The 20,999-nt window shown below is 43.8% G+C and overlaps 2 protein-coding genes across 8 annotated transcripts in view; one reads left to right on the top strand and one right to left on the bottom strand.

Annotated features, from left to right (window-relative positions):
- Positions 1 to 3,631, top strand: part of LOC106574001 (nexilin) — a 29,515-nt gene extending 25,884 nt beyond the window's left edge. For 4 of the 6 annotated variants that reach the window (XM_045697347.1, XM_045697350.1, XM_045697345.1 and 1 more), the window contains 6 exons: positions 224 to 298; positions 951 to 1,148; positions 1,499 to 1,720; positions 1,803 to 1,994; positions 2,155 to 2,518; positions 2,725 to 3,631. In XM_045697347.1, the coding sequence (XP_045553303.1) occupies positions 224 to 298; positions 951 to 1,148; positions 1,499 to 1,720; positions 1,803 to 1,994; positions 2,155 to 2,518; positions 2,725 to 2,738 (1,065 nt within the window). In that variant the 3' untranslated portion in view covers positions 2,739 to 3,631. Of the gene's footprint in view, positions 1 to 223; positions 299 to 950; positions 1,149 to 1,498; positions 1,721 to 1,802; positions 1,995 to 2,154; positions 2,554 to 2,724 lie in introns of those variants that run through there. The other 2 variants (XM_014149492.2, XM_045697349.1) reach the window with 2 other exon arrangements.
- Positions 3,632 to 5,829: 2,198 nt separating this feature from the next.
- On the bottom strand, positions 5,830 to 9,019 carry LOC123727846 (transmembrane protein 272). Of its 2 annotated transcripts, XM_045697343.1 has the most exons (5): positions 8,894 to 9,011; positions 8,181 to 8,273; positions 7,893 to 7,943; positions 7,566 to 7,769; positions 5,830 to 6,983 (listed from the first exon to the last, which is right to left on the bottom strand). In XM_045697343.1, exons 1-5 carry the CDS (start codon positions 8,898 to 8,900, stop codon positions 6,763 to 6,765), a joined length of 576 nt encoding a protein of 191 aa, XP_045553299.1. In that variant the 5' UTR covers positions 8,901 to 9,011; the 3' UTR covers positions 5,830 to 6,762. The 2 variants fall into 2 exon arrangements, with proteins under 2 accessions (XP_045553299.1, XP_045553300.1); XM_045697344.1 differs by lacking the exon at positions 7,893 to 7,943 and having other exon boundaries at positions 8,894 to 9,019.
- Between the last annotated feature and the right edge of the window lie 11,980 nt (positions 9,020 to 20,999).

Below are 20,999 nucleotides of genomic sequence, written 5' to 3'. Positions count from 1 at the left end.
CCCGGACGCTTATAAGAAATCCCGCTATGCCCTCCGACGAACCATCAAACAGGCAAAGTGTCAATACAGCACTAAGATTGAATTCTACGACATCGGCTTTGACACTCGTCGGATGTGACAGGGCTTGCACACTATTACAGACTTCAAACGGACGCCCAGGCACGAGCTGTCCAGTGACATGAGCCTACCAGACGAGCTAAATTACTTCTATGTACTCTTCAAGGCGAGCAACACTGAAGCATGGATGAGAGCACCACCTGTTTCGGACAACTGTGTGATCACGCTCTCCGTAGCCAATGTGAGTAAGACCTTGAAACAGGTCAACATTCACAAGGCCGCAGGGCCAGATGGATTACCAGGACACGTACTCAGAGCATGCGCTGACCAACTGGCAAGTGTCCTCACTGACATTTTCAACCTGTCCTTAACCTAGTCTGTAATACCTACATGTTTCAAGCAGACCACCATAGTCCTTGTGCCCAAGAACGCCAAGGTAACCTGACTTATTGACTCCAATTCGCATACCTCCCCAGCAGATCCACAGATGACACAATCTCTATCGCACTCCACACTCCCCTTTCCCACCTGGACAAAAGAAACACCTACTATGCATAGTCACTTTACCCCTACCTACAGTAGATGGACATATTACCTCAATTACCTCGACTAACTTGTACCCCCGCACATTGACTAGGTACCGATATCGCCTGTATATAGCCTAGTTATTGTTATTTTATTGTATAGCTTTTTTATTATTTTTACTTTCATTTATTTAGTAAATATTTTCTTAACTCTTATTTTTGTTGGTTAAGGGCTTGTAAGTAAGCATTTCACGATAAGGTCTACACCTGTTGTATTTGGCGCATATGACAAACAAACTTTGAATGGATTCTAATTGGTTTATTGTGAGATTGTCAATGACACCATGCTCTGTGTTTGTGTGCCGGTAGGTGCTAGATGAGGATGAGGACGGAATGGTCAAGAGCGACTCCCAGGAAGCATTGCACCCTGGAAAACTGGAGATGAACTTTGAAGAGCTGCAAAAGCAGAAGGAGGAAGCCGATAGGAGGTGCAAGGTGGAGGCGCGCAAAAAGAAAATGGAGCAGGAGAAACAGGAGTTTGAACAGCTCAGACAAGAGATGGGAGAGGTCAGTCATCAACATGGTATCAGTCTCACAATGCTGTTAAAGACCCACGTGAGAAGTCTCATGGATATTGGCATGGAACTACCAACTGCAGAGATTGATAACAAGATGAGGAGAACCAGGGGCCATATTTATAAAGTATCTCTGGGTAGGAGTACTGATTTAGGACCAGTGTAGCCTTTTATGCCATAATCACAAGATAACATTGACCTGATCCTAGATCAGCACTCTTACTCTGAGACACTTGATGCATACAGCCTAATTTCTTATGTGTTGAAATTATTAGGCCTATGCTTCTGTTTTGTCTGTATCCTTAAAACTAATCTTATCACTATATGCGTTTCTCTCCTAAGGATGTGGTGAATGAGAGCTCTGATACAGTAAGTAAGGAGTATGAGGAGCTGAAGAAACTCAAGAGGACCGGCTCCATCCAGGCCAAGAACCTCAAGTCCAAGTTTGAGAAGATCAAGCAGTTGAAAGACGAGGAGATCCAGAAGAAGATTGAGGATGTGAGAGCAAAGAGAAAGGCTGTAGATGAGGAAATCAAAGAGAGGGAAGAAGAGAGGATCCAGGAGGTATATATTTTAGCATGATCCTTCAGAATCGCATTGGAACTCCAAATGCGTCGGTCTGTATCATGTTATACTGTTTTTTCAGGATGATGATGAAAGCAAAAAGGACACAGAGAAGGGGGCTGAGGAGGCTCCGTTCAGACAGAAGGTGGACATGCGCGCACGGTTTGAACAAATGGCCAGAGCCAGAGAGGAGGAGGAAAGGAAGAGGGTGGACGAACAGAAGCTTCAGAGGATGCAGTTCGAGCAGCAAGAGATTGATGCCGCTCTCCAAAAAGTAAATCCCTCTTTCATCGGGTTCAATCATCGGGTTTCTCGTTGTTAAACTGTTGACGACGTCCCTGACTCGCATGACATTCTAATAACGCATGACAGTTCAGTGGAGGGAGGGTTTCCAAAAATAAAAAATGTTATATCATGTGTCATATCTTTGTCAGAAAAGGGAAGATGAGGAGGAGGAAGAGGGAAGCATCATTAATAGCTCGGCAGCCTATGAGGATGAGGAAGACCACGCCAGGTCGGGGGCTCCGTGGTTTAAGAAGCCCCTGAAGAACCAATCGGTGGTGGACGCCGAGCCAGTGCGATTCACAGTGAAGATCACCGGGGAGCCCAAGCCGGAGGTGACCTGGTGGTTTGAGGGGGAGATGCTCCAGGACTGTGAAGACTATCAGTACATAGAGAGAGGAGAGACATTCTGCCTCTACCTGCCAGAGACCTTCCCAGAGGACGAGGGAGAGTACATGTGCAAGGCTGTCAACAGCAGAGGCACCGCCGCCAGCACCTGCATCCTAACGATAGAAAGTAAGCAATCGTCCATCTGACTGTCACTGCATGCCTGCATGATGCCATTTCCTGATTTGGTTTTCTGATCTTCCTATGATTGGATGGGATCGCATGCTCCTCTTTCTGATCTTCCTACGATTGGAATGGATCGCATGCTCCTCTTCCTCATCGGCTTGTTTCAGTTTCAGCCGTGGGTAATCCCATCTTCTGTTTCTCTCTTCCAGCTGACGACTACTGATGCTCTACTTTTTCTGGAACTTTCCCTGTCTCTCTCACTCCTTTTGTAAAACTTCATCCCTCATGGTAGGGCCAAAAAGAGGAGGAAACAGCATTATGCTCTCCCTTCCTTCTCGGGATGCACACAACATGAAAAGTGCAATATCGTGTTATTTACGTATTGCTCATCATTCATCAATAAAGCTGCACTCCCTTTCAGTATTACGTTTAGGATGAAATCTGTGCCAAATCACATATTGATCCCCTGAGTGATTGCTGTTATGAATGATGTTCAGATTGATAACATCATATACAATACATCATATATCAAGGCTGTTCAACTCTGGTCCTGGAGGGCTGAAACGCTTCTGGTTTTCATCCTCTCCTTCTAATCAGGGACTAATTCAGACTTGGGACACCAGGTGAGTGCAATTAACTACTAGGTAGAAACAAAAAACTGAAATGGTTTGGCATTCCAGGACCGGAATTGAATAACACTGTCATAAATCATAACATCTTTTTATCAGGTAAAGTCTCCCTTCAAAGGTAAAATTTCAGAAATTTCCATTTGAGAATATGGTCAACCCAATTTAAAGCCTAATGAAATCCCTGTAAAATATACATAGCAGTATGCATTGCACAGTTCATTTGCAGAATTGGTTACTAATAAAATAATGATCTAATTAGGATTTTTGTTTCTTTTCATTTTTAATATTTGAATAATTATCTGAAAGGTTTGGTTGTAATATACACTTAGATTTTTTCATATCCCAAAAGTATTTTTCACATTGAGTTAAAGTACAACTCTACAGGAAATGGATGATAATTGTCTTGGACACTGTTGTATGGCTTGAAATATAGTGACATGTTTGTGATATGTTTATTAAAAGTTTTAATAAAATGTGCTAAATACTAGTCTCTTTGTAACTGTTCTATCATCTTTATAAAACATTAGCTACTGTAACTTAAATGTATGGAGGGATGTATTTTATTACGTTGTAAGACAGCTCGACAGACAGTTGACAATAGACTCTATTTTCAGTTGCACTTTTTTCATGGTACATACTGTATCTTTTAATTAACATGGATCAACGGTAGGTGTATGTAATATACAGGTAATTGCAACAAAAAAGGGAACACCAATTTAAAGTGTCTTAATAGGGCATTGGGCCACCATGAGGCACCAGAACAGTGTCCACGCACCTTGTCATGGATTCCAACATAGTTCCCGTGTTTGGAACTCTGTTGGAGGGGTGCGACACCATTCTTCCATGAGAAATTCCATCATTTGGTGTTTTGTTGATGGTGGTGGAAAACGCTATCTCAGGCGCCGCTCCAGAATCTCCCATAAGTGTTCATATGTGTTGATGTCTGGTGACTGAGACAGCCATGGCATATGGCTTACATTGTTTTCATGCTCATTAAGCCATTCAGTAACCACTCGTGTCCTGTGGATGGGCATTGTCATCCTATGAGGGCATAGCCATGGTAGAATTGTTATGCATGACGGGCTGTTAATTGCTGCTCAATTAAGTCAGGAACCACACCTGTGTGGAAGCACCTGCTTTCAATATATACTGCTCAAAAAAATAAAGGGAACACTAAAATAACACATCCTAGATCTGAATGAATGAAATAATCTTATTAAATACTTTTTTCTTTACATAGTTGAATGTGCTGACAACAAAATCACACAAAAATAATCAATGGAAATCCAATGTATCAACCCATGGAGGTCTGGATTTGGAGTCACACTCAAAATTAAAGTGGAAAACCACACTACAGGCTGATCCAACTTTGATGTAATGTCCTTAAAACAAGTCAAAATGAGGCTCAGTAGTGTGTGTGGCCTCCACGTGCCTGTATGACCTCCCTACAACGCCTGGGCATGCTCCTGATGAGGTGGCGGATGGTCTCCTGAGGGATCTCCTCCCAGACCTGGACTAAAGCATCCGCCAACTCCTGGACAGTCTGTGGTGCAACGTGGTGTTGGTGGATGGAGCGAGACATGATGTCCCAGATGTGCTCAATTGGATTCAGGTCTGGGGAACGGGTGGGCCAGTCCATAGCATCAATGCCTTCCTCTTGCAGGAACTGCTGACACACTCCAGCCACATGAGGTCTAGCATTGTCTTGCATTAGGAGGAACCCAGGGCCAACCGCACCAGCATATGGTCTCACAAGGGGTCTGAGGATCTCACCTCGGTACCTAATGGCAGTCAGGCTACCTCTGGCGAGCACATGGAGGGCTGTGCAGCCCCCCAAAAAATGCCACCCTACACCATGACTGACCCACCGCCAAACCGGTCATGCTGGAGGATGTTGCAGGCAGCAGAACGTTCTCCACGGCGTCTCCAGACTCTGTCACGTCTGTCACGTGCTCAGTGTGAACCTGCTTTCATCTGTGAAGAGCACAGGGCGCCAGTGGCGAATTTGCCAATCTTGGTGTTCTCTGGCAAATGCCAAACGTCCTGCACGGTGTTGGGCTGTAAGCACAACCCCCACCTGTGGACGTCGGGCCCTCATACCACCCTCATGGAGTCTGTTTCTGACTGTTTGAGCAGACACATGCACATTTGTGGCCTGCTGGAGGTCATTTTGCAGGGCTCTGGCAGTGCTCCTCCTGCTCCTCCTTGCACAAAGGCGGAGGTAGCGGTCCTGCTGCTGGGTTGTTGCCCTCCTACAGCCTCCTCCATGTCTCCTGATGTACTGGCCTGTCTCCTGGTAGCGCCTCCATGCTCTGGACACTACGCTGACAGACACAGCAAACCTTCTTGTCACAGGTCGCATTGAAGTCCCTTCCTGGATGAGCTGCACTACCTGAGCCACTTGTGTGGGTTGTAGACTCCGTCTCATGCTACCACTAGAGTGAAAGCACCGCCAGCATTCAAAAGTGACCAAAACATCAGCCAGGAAGCATAGGAACTGAGAAGTGGTCTGTGGTCCACACCTGCAGAACCACTCCTTTATTGGGGGTGTCTTGCTAATTGCCTATAATTTCCACCTGTTGTGTATTCCATTTGCACAACAGCATGTGAAATGTATTGTGAATCAGAGTTGCTTCCTAAGTGGACAGTTTGATTTCACAAAAGTGTGATTGACTTGGAGTTACATTGTGTTGTTTAAGTGTTCCCTTTATTTTTTTGAGCAGTGTACTTTGTATCCCTCATTTACTCAAGTGATGCCGTCATCCTGGCAGTTACCTGTATATATTCCTTGATATAATACAATTTAACCAATGTCAAAATACACTGAGTGTACAAAACATTAGGAACACCGGCTCTTTCCATGAGACTGACCAGGTGAATCCAGGTGAAAGATATGATCCATTATTGAGGTCACAATTTAAATCCACTTCAATCAGTGTAGATAAAGGGGAGGAGTCAGGTTGAAGATGGAATGTTAGGGCAAGACAAAATATTTAAGCCCCTTTGAATGGGGTATGATTGTAGGTGCCAGGCGAACCTGTTTGGTTGTGTCAAGAACTGCAATGCTGCTGGGTTTTCCACGCTCAACAGTTTCCTGTGTGTATCAAGAATGGGCTACCACCCAAAGGACATCCAGCCAACTTGACATAACTGTGGGAAGCATTGGAGTCAACATGAGCCAACATCCCTGTTGAACGCTTTCGACACCTTGTAGAGTCCATGCCCCGATGAAGTGATGCTGTTCTGAGGGCAAAAGGGATTGCAACTAATGAAGGTGTTCCTAACATTTTGTACACTCAGTGTATATTAAAACCTATACATTCATCAGCAACAACTTTTAAATGATTTTCTTTATCACCAAAAAATAGGACAACAGGAAAACAGTGTTATATGAACAGTACCTATTGCAGGGTGTTGTGTGTGGATGCAAAACACACATAGCTAAGAGAAAGTATCACAAAAACTGCTTTTTAAAACCATAATCATCCCGTAGAGTAGTAGAATGTACCGCTTTTACAAAATTATGGTGAAGCTAAGAAGACAAGAGCACGATAGAAGAGCCTCGTTCCATCCCTCCTTCAGACATTCCATCCCTCCTTCAGACGTTCCATCCCTCCTTCAGACATTCCTGTGGAAGTCTCTGTCTGGCTGTGGTTGTCCATTTAGCAGAATGCCACAGAACAGACCTTTGCAGCAGTTAGCTAGCATCGCTCCCAAAGCCAAGTTTTCAAGCACTGCGTTCCAGAAGGCAAACGTGTACAGGGTCTTGTTGCAGTACTGGCCATCTGAACGGGTCGGGTCGTAGTTGGGTTGGTATATAGAGAAGATCCACACATTTCCTGCAGACAGTTTTGACAAATAGGTCATAAAGAAAACAATATCATGTTTCAATTACATTTATATTGACAATATACAGACCTGTAGAACGTGACTAGGCCACACCTTCTGTGTAGTATTATACTTTGTCATTGTTTGTTTTGTTTGTATAGTGCATATTTCCCCCATCATTGTAAGCAATCAGATTGCTCACCTGATCTGTGACACTCACAGGGGTGGAAAAAGTACCCAGTTGTCACACTTAAGTAAAAGTAAAGAAACATTAATAGAAAATGTTTCAAGTAAAAGTGAAAGTCAGCCAGTAAAATACTACTTGAGTAAAAGTCTAAAAGTATTTGGTTTTAAATATAATTAAGTATCAAAAGTATTAATACTTTTAAATTCCATATATTAAGCAAACCAGAAAACAATACGTTTCAATTAAATTTATATGAACAATATACAGACCTGAAAATATATTTTATGTTTTGTGAATTACTTAAAAGTACTGACTTTTTTAAAACTTGAAATGTGTTGATAATGAAACAAAACAATTACAGCCCTCTACCTTGTGTTCATGTTTCTACAGCAGTACTTTCTCTCACCAGCAATGATCCAACAGAACCCTGACAAAGCCAACCAGAGCTGCAGTGAGACACAGATACAGCTCTTTGGGGTCTGCTGCCCCCTCCCCTCTGGGTCCCAGGGGAACGACATCCATGTTGTCATAATCAGGTTGAAGATGGCCATCCCTTGCAGGTAGCTGGGGATGTATGGTTGCTGGGGGCAATCATTTCTGTACATGACACCTATGTATGGAAATAAACACTTTAGGTGGTAATAAACAATATGATGGAGGTAACAGGATTGAATGGGGGGGGGGGGTGTCTAATGCATGTCTAAACAGAAATGGGTTCTAGCCTGTAACTGACCTATGACGATCCGGGCAACAGTTATAACAGTGAACACAAGTGTGGCCCATACTGGAGAGAGGGACAGAGAAAGGACTGAAAGTCACCTACATGTTTTCCCCTCTCACATAATTGGAGACACAATGCAGACACTAATAATAATAATATTTAGAATTGATTGTATGTACTGTATAGCACTTTACCAGATGCTCAATGCACTTTACATTGTAATACGTTGTAATATAGTTTGAAAAAAACAACTTTTGAATCTGTTGTTTCAATAATGCTGTGGATTGTGGAATGACCCACCTGTAAGTCGTGGCGGTTGTGGTGGTGGAGGATCCAATTTCAACTTCCATACAACACCCACTGTTACTGACACGGGCTGACCAGCTTGGGGAGCTAGACAGTTAGTGTGAATATTATATTGACATTTCCGAAAGATGTCAAATACTCAGAAATATTTCACAAAAATCACGAGGTGCAAATTGCAAAGCCTGATAGGAAGACACAGACCTGCTATGCTTGTTCAAAGTAGAGTAGCTATGATCATAGCAAGACATTTCTATACAATGTCAGGGATAACTTTTAGTAAAACTATGTCCATCGAGGTAATACCCTTTGTGAACTTCTTCCTGTCTGGGGGGGGCCCTCAAAATCAATAGATATTTGCCAAAACCAAGGCTTATACAGTATTGTACTGTATCATACCTATATGGTACTTCACCCCCCTAATCAGTTCCAGTACAGCTGTACTGTCAGTACAGTTCAGATGCCTATTTCTATTTTTTTAAGGACTCAAGCATACTATCTCTACTTCTATTTATCATAACTCTGAGCCTTTTGGTTACAGTGGTAACAGTTATATTTGCATCATTAGTAATATACTGTATCTCAATATCCAAATGTAAGGATGGAACATGCAGTACATAAACAATATTAAGCAACCTTGAAAATGATTTGAAAACCCCTGTAAATGTCCAAAACATAAGTGGCAATTTTGTAGTTGCTGCTGTACTTACCAGCCATTTCAGCTGACAGTGTTTGTTCTTCCCATTATCTGTGTAATGTTGTCCTTCTTTCTCAGAGGTAGTGTTATGGGAAATTGAACAACAAAAAATTTGGGGATTTTGTAAAGCTAATGTCAAAGGAATGTTGATGGTCCAGATATTTGTTTATGTTTTGCATTTAGAGTGTCACTAGGCCACACCTTCTGTGTAGTATTATACTTTGTTATTGTTTGTATAGTGCATATCCCCTTCATTGAAAACAATCAGATTGCTCACCAGATCTGTGACACACACAGTTGTGCAGAAAGTACCCAATTGTCATTCTTGAGTAAAAGTAAAGATACCTTAATAGAAAATGACTCAAGTAAAAGTCAGCCAGTAAAAAACGACTTTAGTTAAAGTCTAAAAGTATTTGGTTTTAAATATACTTAACTATCAAAAGTAAATGTAATTGCTAAAATATACTTAAGTATGAAACGTAAAAGTAAAAGTATGAATCATTAAAAATTCCTTATATTAAGCAAACCAGACGGAACAATTGTTATGGTTTTTTACATTTACGGATAGCCAGAGGCACACTCCAACACTCAGACACCATTTACAAATGGAGCCTTTGTGTTTAGTCAGTCCACCAGATCATCGGTAATAGGGATGACCAGGGATGTTCTCTTGATTAGTGCATGAATTTGACAATTTTCTGTCCTGCTAAGCATTTAAAATGTAACAAGTACTTTTAACCTCATGGCTTGGTTTTTGTTCTGACATGCACTGTCAACTGTGGAACCTTATATAGACTGGTGTGTGCCATTCCAAATACTGTCCAATCAATTTAATTTACCACAGGTCAACTCCAATCAACTTGTAGAAACACCTCAATGATGATCAATGGAAACAGGGTGCACCTGAGCTCAATTTCAAGTCTCATAGCAAAGGGTCTGAATAAGGTATTTATGTTTTTTTTTTACATTTTAGTCATTTAGCAGATACTCTTATCCAGAGGAACTTACAGTAGTGAATCTATACATTTCATTTCATAATTTTTTTCCCCCGTACTGGCCCACCGTGGGAATTGAACCCACAACCCTGGCATTGCAAACACCATTGCAAACACCATGCTCTACCAACTGAGCCACATCTGCAAACATTTCTAAAATCCTGTTTTTTTCTTTGTCATTAATAGGGTTTTGAAGTTTCTGTCCTATATCTAGGAGACATAAGAAAGCTCACAAATATTTTAGTTTTTTTGGACACGCATTATTTTTGTTGACGCAAAACAACCTCCATACTTCCATTCATTTGTATGGATTACCTTCAGACGAGTCCTGTGACACTTGTGGGAGGTTTATAGCAAAGCGGAGAACACTATTGTACTCGTGAGAGTCTCCCCCATATTAGTTTGTATCCCAAACGGTTTGGACGCTACCAAACAGAAGTTGGCACATCGACATCAGACGAGTCCCGTTGTCATAATAGTTTGTAGGCCAAACCGTTCGGACCCTACAGACATTATCGTGAGAAGACTGATTTTCGGGATGTCTCTTGGTCTGACAAACAGGCTGTAGCTCTGCCACTTTCCACTGCAGATGCGGAAGGGCAACATAGGCGGATGCAGTGGATTGAGATGCAGTCCATGCAAAATTATATCTCTAGCTTAAATTATCTCTTCTTTAAACTGACGGATTTAAAAAAAAATTATGTTCATTAGATTGACGCATGAAGTGAACAAGAAACTGGATGTCTACCTGTTCAAATTATAAATAGGGGTGTCAGCGGTCTTCTTTGGCGGTGGCAGGTTCAGTGGGCAAGCCAAGAACTGAGAGCAGCGGCTTGTTCCTAAGCAACCTGTGTTGGTATAAATCTTCAGGAAAGTGCTCGACCCAGACGACCCCAAAGATGACCATCCTGTCTCAAAGAAGAACAGGTGGGGGATATGGAGTTGAGGGGTCCTTGGAATTCTTAGAAAAGAAACATCCTGAATGGGAAGAGCAGAGGAGGGTGCTAAAGCACAAGAAGTGGATGAGTAGTCTGAAACTTTGCTTTCGCTTTCTGCTTGCTCTTGTTATAACATCTGGCTTGCTCTATGTGGGCGTTGAAGTGGTAAAAGATAGGAAGATATTGCGCGAGGTGATTATATGTGTACAGTAAGTGAGAGAGTATAAATAATTATTGTGAGTGTTCAGGCCTAGTGGGTTGCTGGATAAAAGCACAGGAGGAATTCAATTTTCTTTTTTAAGGATTAAGATTTTAATAGGGTAGTTATTTAACTCAACATGTCCTAATTTAATTGGCTGATGAGTTATTCAATCTAAGAGAAGAGATTAATGTGGTAGCAAATAGAAGTATAGCAACAGGGTTTCTATGAGAACAGACAGGAAATGGAACTGACATAGATGAGCTGTACTGGCCGATATATGAAGAACAGGAAGTTAACGTGATGACTAGGGCCTACCACATTAGTAGGGGAGAGGGCATAGAGGTTGCATATGGTTCAGTAAAGAAATTAGAAGTCCTAGCGAATGGAGAAGAGATTAGGTTATATGAAAAAGGAGTAAGAAAAGCCCAAGTTATGGTTACTAAGCTGGAGATAGAGACCTGATATTCATCTTAAGATGAATGCACTAACTGTAAGTCGCTCTGGATAAGACCGTCGGCTAAATTATGAAAATGTCAAAGTAAAATGTAGATGCTCTACAGACTATCAGTAAATTTCAAATATATAACCCTAAACTTAACCCTAACCCTATCCTTAAACCTTATCCTAACCCTTATTCTAAACCATAACCTTAGCAATCAGTTGCTTATCAACAGATAGTATGACCATCTAAAAGCCATTTTCATACGTGTAGAGGACAAAGTGCAACTTATTGTGTTCAGTCCTATAGTTTGTGCCCCAACGTATATATCATATCTATTCTATACTAAACAAAAAGAAATGCTACATGCTGTAACATATACGCTGGAAATCAGGAAGCAGGTGCAGAAGGTGAGTTTAATAGTAATAAAAAGGCAGATCAACAAAACAGGAAAACAGGAGAAGAGTATTGAACATGACAAAACCAATAGTGCCTGATGACTGAGGGCTAAATAAAGGGAGAGTAATCAATGTGATGATGAAGTCCAGGTTTGCGTAACGATGGGGAGCAGGTGTTCGTAATGATGGTTGCCAGTTAGTAGACCGGCGACGTCAAGCGCTGGAGCGGATGAGCAGGAGTAGGCGTGACAGTACCACCCCCCTGATGCACGGCTCCAGCCACAGGACGACGCACACCTCTGGGCTGCACCCCTCCCAGTCCACCAGGTACTGGAGCCAACCCCAACAACGTCGGGAGTCCAGGAGGGACCTGACAACATAGTCAGGGTTCCCATCGATGTCCAGGGGAGGTGGAGGGGTATCGCGGGGGGCGGTACCAGCCAGGCAACCAGAACCACCGGCCTGAGGAGGGAAACATGAAAAGAGGGTGAAATCCAGTAGTTGATGGGGAGTTGTAAACAATATGTTACCTCGTTGATCCTCCGGAAGGACATTGAAGGACCCCACAAACCGGGGGCTCAGCTTATGGCAAGGCAGGCGGAGTGGGAGGTTCCTGGTGGAGGGCCAGACACAAATCACCAGGATGGAACATGGTAACCTCACTGCGGTGGCAGTCCGCCTGCTCCTTCTGGCAGCGGATGGCACTGGAGCCTTACGTGGGCAGCATTCCAAAACTCCTCTGAGCTCTTGAACCACTCGTCCACCGCAGGGACTCCGGTCAGCCTTGGGGGGCCAGGGTCAGGTGATATCCCAGGACACACTGGGAGTCAGCCCAGTGAAGGAGTAACAAAGTGAGATCTGGGCGTACTCCACCTAGGGAAGGAACCGGGCCCACTCCTCCTTCCGGTCTTGGCAGAGACTCCTAAGTAACCTCCCCAGCTCCTTTTTGTTTTTGTTTTTAAGGGGTGGATCAGCTTAATATTGCGGAAAGAATGTTGCTTCCATCAATGTAATTGTCTGCATCATTTCCAATCCCGCATATATTTTTTGGGTAAATATATATATCCATATACATACATATACACATACACATACCTATATAGACAGACATACTTTTTTTTTTGAATATACCATTATTATTCCCTGCAAACCCTACCACCCTTCCCCCAATTGGAGTAAAGCAATAAACACTTAGGCTTCTACCTTCAGTTTATATATCTTATACACATTTTACAGACACAATCTATTTTACAATAGTTATATTTTGTTTGTTTTTAGTTCTTCCTCTATTTCTGATGTCCATCCAGTTTGATTTCTATTTGTAACTGTGCTATTTCCCAAAAGTTCTGAACCTATATACAATTTACAGACCCCGTATGTTTTACATTGGTTATCTTGTTATTAGTCCCACCCATCAGCTCCATTCAACCCCTCCCATCTATCTCTCAACATCATCCATTTTGGATTTCTATTTGCCATATATTTTTCAACTGTGCAGTGATGCTTCACAAAAGTATTGAACCCTTCTACAGATTGTAAATTAAAATTAACATTTTTGCTAAAATAATTATTATATTACTGATTGATTGACTATGGCTTTTCAAATTACCCAGTGTTGCTATCTGCAGCGTTAGTTCTAGGCAAATGTTGCAATTCTTCAGCCATTCCTGGACCTGTGACTAAAAACGAGCTACATATGGACAATACCAAAATAAATGATCTATTGACTCTGCCTCCTCACAGCAGAATCTGCAGAGCTGGGAAGATTGTATCCCCCATATATATATATATATATATAACATTCTATTGGTTGCAAGAATTTTGAATAGTAATTTATAATAATACATTTGCGTATCAATTCATAAACCATGTGCCATGGAATGGACACATCGGAAATCTCTTCCCAACTATTTTGCAATTTATATGGCACAGCTGTCTATTTTTTTGTCCTTAAATTAAATCGGTATATGTTTTTATTTTTATCACACTTTTCTTTAACCATTTATGTTCTTTAATACAGGGCCGACATACAAGTTCCTTACTTTTTCCCCCTTCTACTTGCCTCTTCCATTTTTGTGGCAATGCTGCAGTTAATTGGTTGTAATTTTGGGTAGAGCAGACATTTCCATATGTCTGTTAGCTGGATGTGTGACATAACTCCACCAGTCCTATTTATGATATCATTCACTAAAAGTATACCTTTTTTAAACACTTCTTTGAAAAATACGTTTTTTTTTATCAATTAGTATATTTGAGTTTAACCACAATATTTGTTGTATTATTTGTTCTATATTTTCAGGTGGATTAAACTGAAATTGCAACCAACTTTCTAATGCTTGTTTAAAAAATAATGATACCTTGGAGATTATTTCTTTTTCAAACAACCGAAAGTGAGCAGGTGCAATCTGAATAAAGGGAAAAAGGCCCATCTTAAACATAGGTGTCACGGATGTGTGGAGAGACGGACCAAGGCGCAGCGTGATTAAAGTTCCACATCTTTATTTAGTGCGAACTTCCAAACAAAACAAGTAAACAATCAACGAACCGTGACATCAGCGGTGATACATGCACTTAACTTAAAACAATATCCCACAAAACACAGGTGGGAAAAAGGCTACCTAAATAGGATCCCCAATTAGAGGCAACGATTACCAGCTGCCTCTAATTGGGAACCATACCAAGCTCACCAACATAGAAATAATAAACCTAGAACACCCCCTAGTCACGCCTTGACCTACTATACAATAGAGAACCAAGGGCTCTCTCTGGTCAGGGCGTGACAATAGGATTAGACATTCTTACCAATTTACTAGAGAACCAGTTTGGATTTAGTATAACTTTTGTATGACTGATGCCTTTAGTGAGAGGTCCAATGCTTTAATTATTTCTGCCCTCCGAATTCATATTCATTATATAAATAGGCCCTTTTAATTTTGTCTGGCTTGCTGTTCCAAATAAAATTGAATACTTTTTGTTCATATAATTTAAAAAGCAGGTCACTAGGTGTAGGCAAAACCATAAGCAAATAGGTAAACTGTGATATGACTAAAGAGTTAACCAGGGTGATTTTTCCACAAATAGACAGGTATTTTCCTTTCCATGGTAGCAGGATCTTATCTATTTTTGCTAACTTTCTATAAAAATGTATTGGAGTGAGATCATTTCTTTCTTTTGGGATTTGTATACCGAGTATGTCCACATCTCCGTCAGACCATTTAATTGGTAAACATGAATCATCAGCGTACAATGACATCTTAGTTTTTAAGCCACGGATTTCTAATCCCTTAATATTATTGCTTGATCTAATTTTAACAGCTAACACTTTGATGGCAATAATAAATAGATATGCCGATAGTGGACAACCTTGTTTTACTCCTCTAGATAGTTTAAAACTTTCTGAGATGTAGCCATTATTTACTATTTTACACGTAGGGTTAATATACATAATTTTAACCCATTTTATAAGAGATTCCCCAAAATTGAAATATTCTAGGCATTTATATATAAACTCCAGTCATACTTTATCAAAATCAGCTATGAAAACCAGGTCTGGTGTCCCCGATATTTCCCCAGCTCCTAGTTGATCCTATCCACCTGCCTGTTGGACTGAGGCCGGTACCCAGATGTGAGACTGGCCGTGGCCCCCAGCTTCTCCATGAAGGCTCTCCATACCCGCAACGTGAATTGAAGGCCACCGTCAGAGACGATGTCCTCCGGAAGACTTGCTGAAACAGTGCCTCAGCGACCTGGAGAGCGGTAGTGAGACCAGAGAGAGGGATAAAACGGCAGGATTTTGACAATCTGTCCACAACAACCATAATAGCGGTGGAACCATCAGATGGGGTAAGATCAGTAACAAAATGTATGGACAGATGGGACCAAGGCCGCTGAGGTACGGGAAAGGGAAGGAGTTTCCATGCTGGAGCGTGCTGGGGAGATTTGGTTTGGGCATGTACGGAGCAGCAGTTGACATAGCTGGCGACATCCTGCGCCAAGGTAGGCCGACAGTACATGGCGGTAATGGATTGAATGGTGCGGGTGATACCTGGGTGTCCAGTGGCGAGTGATGTGTGCACCCAGGTCAACAGCCAATCTCTTACCCCTGTGGGGACGTAGGTGCGCTCCGGAAAGCAGGTAGCAGGCGCGGGTTCCCTCTCCAGAGCCTGGCGGATGTCCATGTCTACATCCCAAAGCACGGGGGCAATGACTCGGGAGGGAGGAATGATGGACACACTCAGAACAGGAACATCTCCCGAATCGTGGAGACGGAACAGGGCTTTGATGTTCTTTGAACCTGAGCGATATGACCAGGTGAAGGTAAATCTAGTGAAGACATGGGTCCACCTTGCTTGGTGTGGGTTCAGCCATCTCCCTGTCCGTATGTACTCCAGGTTCCGATGGTTGGTGAGGTGTAGGCACATGGATACAATTTCTGTGGGTTACCTTGGCGTTGGCACAGGACGGCCCCCATGCCCACTTCAAAAGCGTCCACCTTCACCACGAAGGGCAGCGTAGGATCTGGGTGTTTCAGCAACGGGGAGAAGGTGAAACCCCCCTTCAGTAGGCGGAAGGCCTCATTGGTTGCAGGACTCCACACCAACTTACGGGGACCACCCTTGAGGAGAGAGGTGAGGGGAGAGGCGATGGAGCCAAAGTTTTTAATGAAGCAGCGGTAGAATTTGGCAAACCCCCAAAAACGTTGTAGCCCCTTTGCAGTGGTTGTGACCGGCCATGACCAGACTGCCTCGACCTTCCTCTCATCCACCGTCACCCCCTGCGGGCTGATCTGGTTAATCAAGAAGACAGTGACCTGATGGAACTGGCACTTCTCAGCTTTCACATACAGGCAGTTCTCCAGTAGGTGTCCCAGGACTACTCAAACGTGGGCGATGTGATCATCCAAGGTGGCCGAGGAGACCAGGATGTCGATATACATGACCACCTGGCGCCCGAGCATGTCCCGGAACATCTCGTTCATGAATGCCTGGAACACCGACGAAGCATTGGCTAATCTATAAAGCATCACCAAGTACTCGTAGTGGCCATATATCATGCTGAAGTTCATTTTCCATTCATCCCTTTCCCGGATGCGGATCAGATTGTAGGCACTCTGCAGGTCCAGTTTAGGAAAAAAAACAGGCACCGCGGAGCTGTTCGATAATGGCCGGCACCAATTTGAAGAGGGTAGCACTACCTGGTGGTGATGGAATTGAGGCCTCTGTAATCGATGCACGGATGTAGATCTCCGTCCTTCTTGGCCACGAAGAAGAAGCCTGCCGATGCAGGGGAGGTGAATGGGCGACAGGTGTCGCGGACCTTGGAGAAAAATTCCCGGAGATCCTGGTAAACTTCCGGGATGTCGGGCTGGAAGGCAACCACAGGACTCTCAACCGACGTGGAACCACAGGGTAAGAGAAAGCAGGTCTTCCCGCATCCGAGTGCCCAGGTGGTGATTTTCATCCTCAACTAGGAGATGGTGGGGTCATGACGTTGGAGCTACGGGAGGCCGAAGATGCTTAGTGTACGGTGCAGTGATGATGAGGAAGGGAAGGCTTTCTTGGAGCATGGATCCCACGGTGAGGGTGACTAGTACTGTGATGTGTGTGATTGTGCCGGATCCCAATGGTCGATTAAGGAGAGGAGAGCGGGTACGAGATGATTTTCAGGGAGGTGGCCTGGTCGATGAAATTCACTGCGGCTATAGAGACAACACATGAGGGACAGCCAGCCAGTGAAATGGAAACCAGGAATGGTTTGGCGGAAAGCGATGATGGAATAATCATGCCTACCCCGGGAGACAGATGATCACGGAGCCGCCCCTCTGCTCCTGTGGACCCCGGGTTAGGATGCACCAGACACTGCTGAAGCTGGTGCCCCTCCAGGCCGCAATAGGAACAAAGCCCCAGCTGTCTCCGACGACGACTCCGCTCTGCCACAGAGAGGTGTGTGGCCCCTAACTAAATGGGTTCAGGCTCTGCTTTAGGACCCCCAAAGGAGGAGGGCGAGAGGCGAGTGGTGCGCCAGCGCTCCCAAAGAAGGTTGTCCAGACGGATGGCCATCGCGACGAGCGCGTCCAAGGAAAGGAAACCTCCTCGCGCATTCCTCTTCAGAATAGGGTGCGGAGCACCAACTCCGTCCATCCGCTGGAGGCTGCCAAATTCCGGAAGATGAGGGCGTACTCCGAAGGGGTCTGGGCACCATGCTGGAGTTGGAATAGTCTCCCACCCCCCTCTCTGAAGACCACCCTGAACAGAGCTATGAACCTCTCATAGGAACCCAGCTCTTCCTCTCCTCTCTCCCAGATGACTAACGCCCACCCAGTCAGCAGGGAAAGGACCGTGGCAACCTTGAACCTCTCAGTGCTGGGGGCTCCCATCTGATGGGTGAAATAGAAGGAGCACTGGAGTAGGAAGCCACGGCATTGGATGGAGTCGCATCATACTTTTCCGGGAGGGACAGTCGGGCATTGCTTCCCTGGGCGGACTGCTTCATAGGCTGGGGGGCTGGCTCGCTGCGAGGAGCCCTCCGCTAGTTGGAGGTGAATCCTCTCGGGTGGTGTCGAGGCATTGGAGGACATGGAGGAAATCCAGTTGCGCCAGCTGATCATGGTGTTGGTGGAGTAAGCGTCCCAGTTCGCCGACCGTCTGGGAGATGTCTTTCTCTTCTGCTGCTTCCATATAGGGAGGCAGTGTTCTGTAACGTATACGCTGGGAGTCAGGAAGCAGGTGCAGAAGGTGAGTTTAATAATAAGAAAAAGGCAGATCAACAAAACAGGAGAATCGAACCGACCGTAACAATCATGACCGAGGCTACTGAGGGCTAAATAAAGGGAGTGTAATCAAGGTAATGATGAAGTCCAGGTGTGTTTAACGATGGGGAGCAGGTATGCTAAACAATGGTTGCCAGACCGGTGGTTAGTAGAGTGGTAATGTCGAGCACTGGAGCGGGGGAACGTGAAAAGGAGTGGCACATGCAACAATTTCAAAGATTTTACTGAATTACAGTTCATATAAGGAAATCAGTCAATTTAAATACATTCATATGCCCTTATCTATGGATTTCACATGACCGGGAGTACATGGGGCCATGTATTATCATGCTGAAACTTGAGGTGATGGCGACGGATGAATGGCACGACAATGGGCCTCAGGAACTCGTCACGCTATCTCTGTGCATTCAAATTGCCATCGATAAATTGCAGTGTTTGTTGTCCGTAGCTTATGCGTGCCCATACCACGATTGCTTGCAATAGATCCGACCATACCCCACCGCAACCATGGGGCACTCTGTTCACGACATTGACATCAGCAAGCGGCTCGCCCAAATGACGCCATACACGTGGTCTGCGATTGTGAGGCCGATTGGACGTTCTGCCAAATTCTATAAAATAACGTTGGAGGTGGCTTATGGTAGAGAAATTCAATTCTCTGGCAACAGCTCTGGTGGACATTCCTGCAGTCAGCATACCAATTACATGCTCCTTCAAAATTTGAGACATCTGTGGCATTGTTTTGTGTGGCAAAACTGAACATTTTAGAGTGGCCTTTTATTGTCCCCAGCACAAGGTGCACCTGTGTAATGATAATGCTGTTTAATCAGCTTATTGATATGCCACACCTGTCAGGTGGATGGATTATCTTGGCAAAGGATAAATGCTCACTAACAATGATGTAAGCTAATTTGTGGCAAAAATTTGAGAGAAATAAGCTTTTTGTGAAAATGTAAACTTTTCTGGGATCTTTTATTTCAGTAGTAAAATCATAAACCAGCTGCTTTTGACACAGAACATACAGGGGTTTTGCTGCATTTAACCATTATATCATGTACAAAGCCAGAGCCCGCCTCACTTTACTCTAGGAAACAGTTGTCTTGCCACGCCAAAGATTTCAATGACAGGAGTGGCAAGGGGTGGAATGTAATAGGTGAACAGAGACAGCAAGCAGGTGTAACCGATGTGAAATGGCTAGTTAGTTAGTGGTGGTGCGCGCTAATAGCATTTCAATCAGTGACGTCACTCGCTCTGAGACTTGAAGTAGGGTTTCCCCTTGCGTTGCAAGGGCCGTGGCTTTTGTGGCGCGATGGGTAACGATGCTTCGGTGGGTGTCAGTTGTTGATGTGTGCAAGGGTCCCTGGTTCGAGCCCGGGTTGGGGCGAAGAGAGGGACGGAACCTACACTGTTACACAGGCAGCCGAAGGTAGCCATGATCGTCGTTGATGGGGAAAATGGCGGCTGTTCTGTTCCAGGTGACTACCAGGTGACTACCTCATGAAGTTGGTTGAGAGAATGCCAAGAGTCTGCAAAGCTGTCATCAAGGCAACGGGTGGCTACTTTGAAGAATCTCAAATATAAAATACATTTTGACTTGTTTAACACTTTTTTTTGGTTACTACATAATTCCATATGTGTTGTTTAATAGTCTTGATGTCTTCACTATTATTCAACAATTTAGAAAATAGTAAAAAAAACAAAAAACTGGAATGAGTAGGTGTGTCCAAACTTTTGACTGGTTCTGTACCTGAAGAATTGGATCAAGCGGTTGGTGCACAATGACTGACCTGCATGGTAAATGGAGTGCTGAAGCCACTCCATCCATTTTATTGTTTTTTGATGAAGCGTCTCTCCCATCTCACATGTATTTGGGTTATATGAAATTCCCTGTGAGAGCCTTTGTGCCCAAACCCATGCAGTGTGACAAATGTAAATGATCATGTGTCAAGTGTATGTAGACAGTAGGAGTATTATATGCCAGCTGAGCCTAAATGCTGCAATTGTGGTGTCCTGTTAAGGTGAAGGAGATGGAGGTGGCAAGAATGAGGGCTGTCCAGCATGTCTCCTATCCGGAGGCGTTGAGAAGAGTGGAAGAAAGGAGTGAAGTTGAAGACGTAAGACACAAGATGGTTCCTTGTCAACAGAGGTATCCTGAGAATGTTGCATGAACGTGGACTTATTACTTTGGTTATCAACTGCAGAGAGCAAACAGAGAGGACATTTTAGAAAATAAGCATCATTGTGAGTGTGGCTGAGCGTTTTTTGGGACTCAGGGACTTTTCTGCAGAGGCATTACAAGGAATACTGTCGATGAATGAACCGCCCCCCGTTACAGTAGGTGGCGGCAATACACCAATAAGTATGGTCTGCCATAAAAC

The sequence above is a fragment of the Salmo salar genome, chromosome ssa16, assembly GCF_905237065.1.
Source record: "Salmo salar chromosome ssa16, Ssal_v3.1, whole genome shotgun sequence".
Classification (NCBI taxonomy): Eukaryota; Metazoa; Chordata; class Actinopteri; order Salmoniformes; family Salmonidae; genus Salmo; species Salmo salar.
This window is presented reverse-complemented; position numbering and strand designations above follow the sequence as displayed.

Bases quoted from the DNA above. Each gene is read 5' to 3' on its own strand.
- LOC123727846 (XM_045697343.1), bottom strand. The intron at 7,944-8,180 runs GTGGGTCATTCC...CCCTCTCTCCAG, and splicing joins ACAACCGCCACGACTTACAG to TATGGGCCACACTTGTGTTC. The intron at 7,770-7,892 runs GTCAGTTACAGG...TTCCATACATAG, and splicing joins TGTTGCCCGGATCGTCATAG to GTGTCATGTACAGAAATGAT.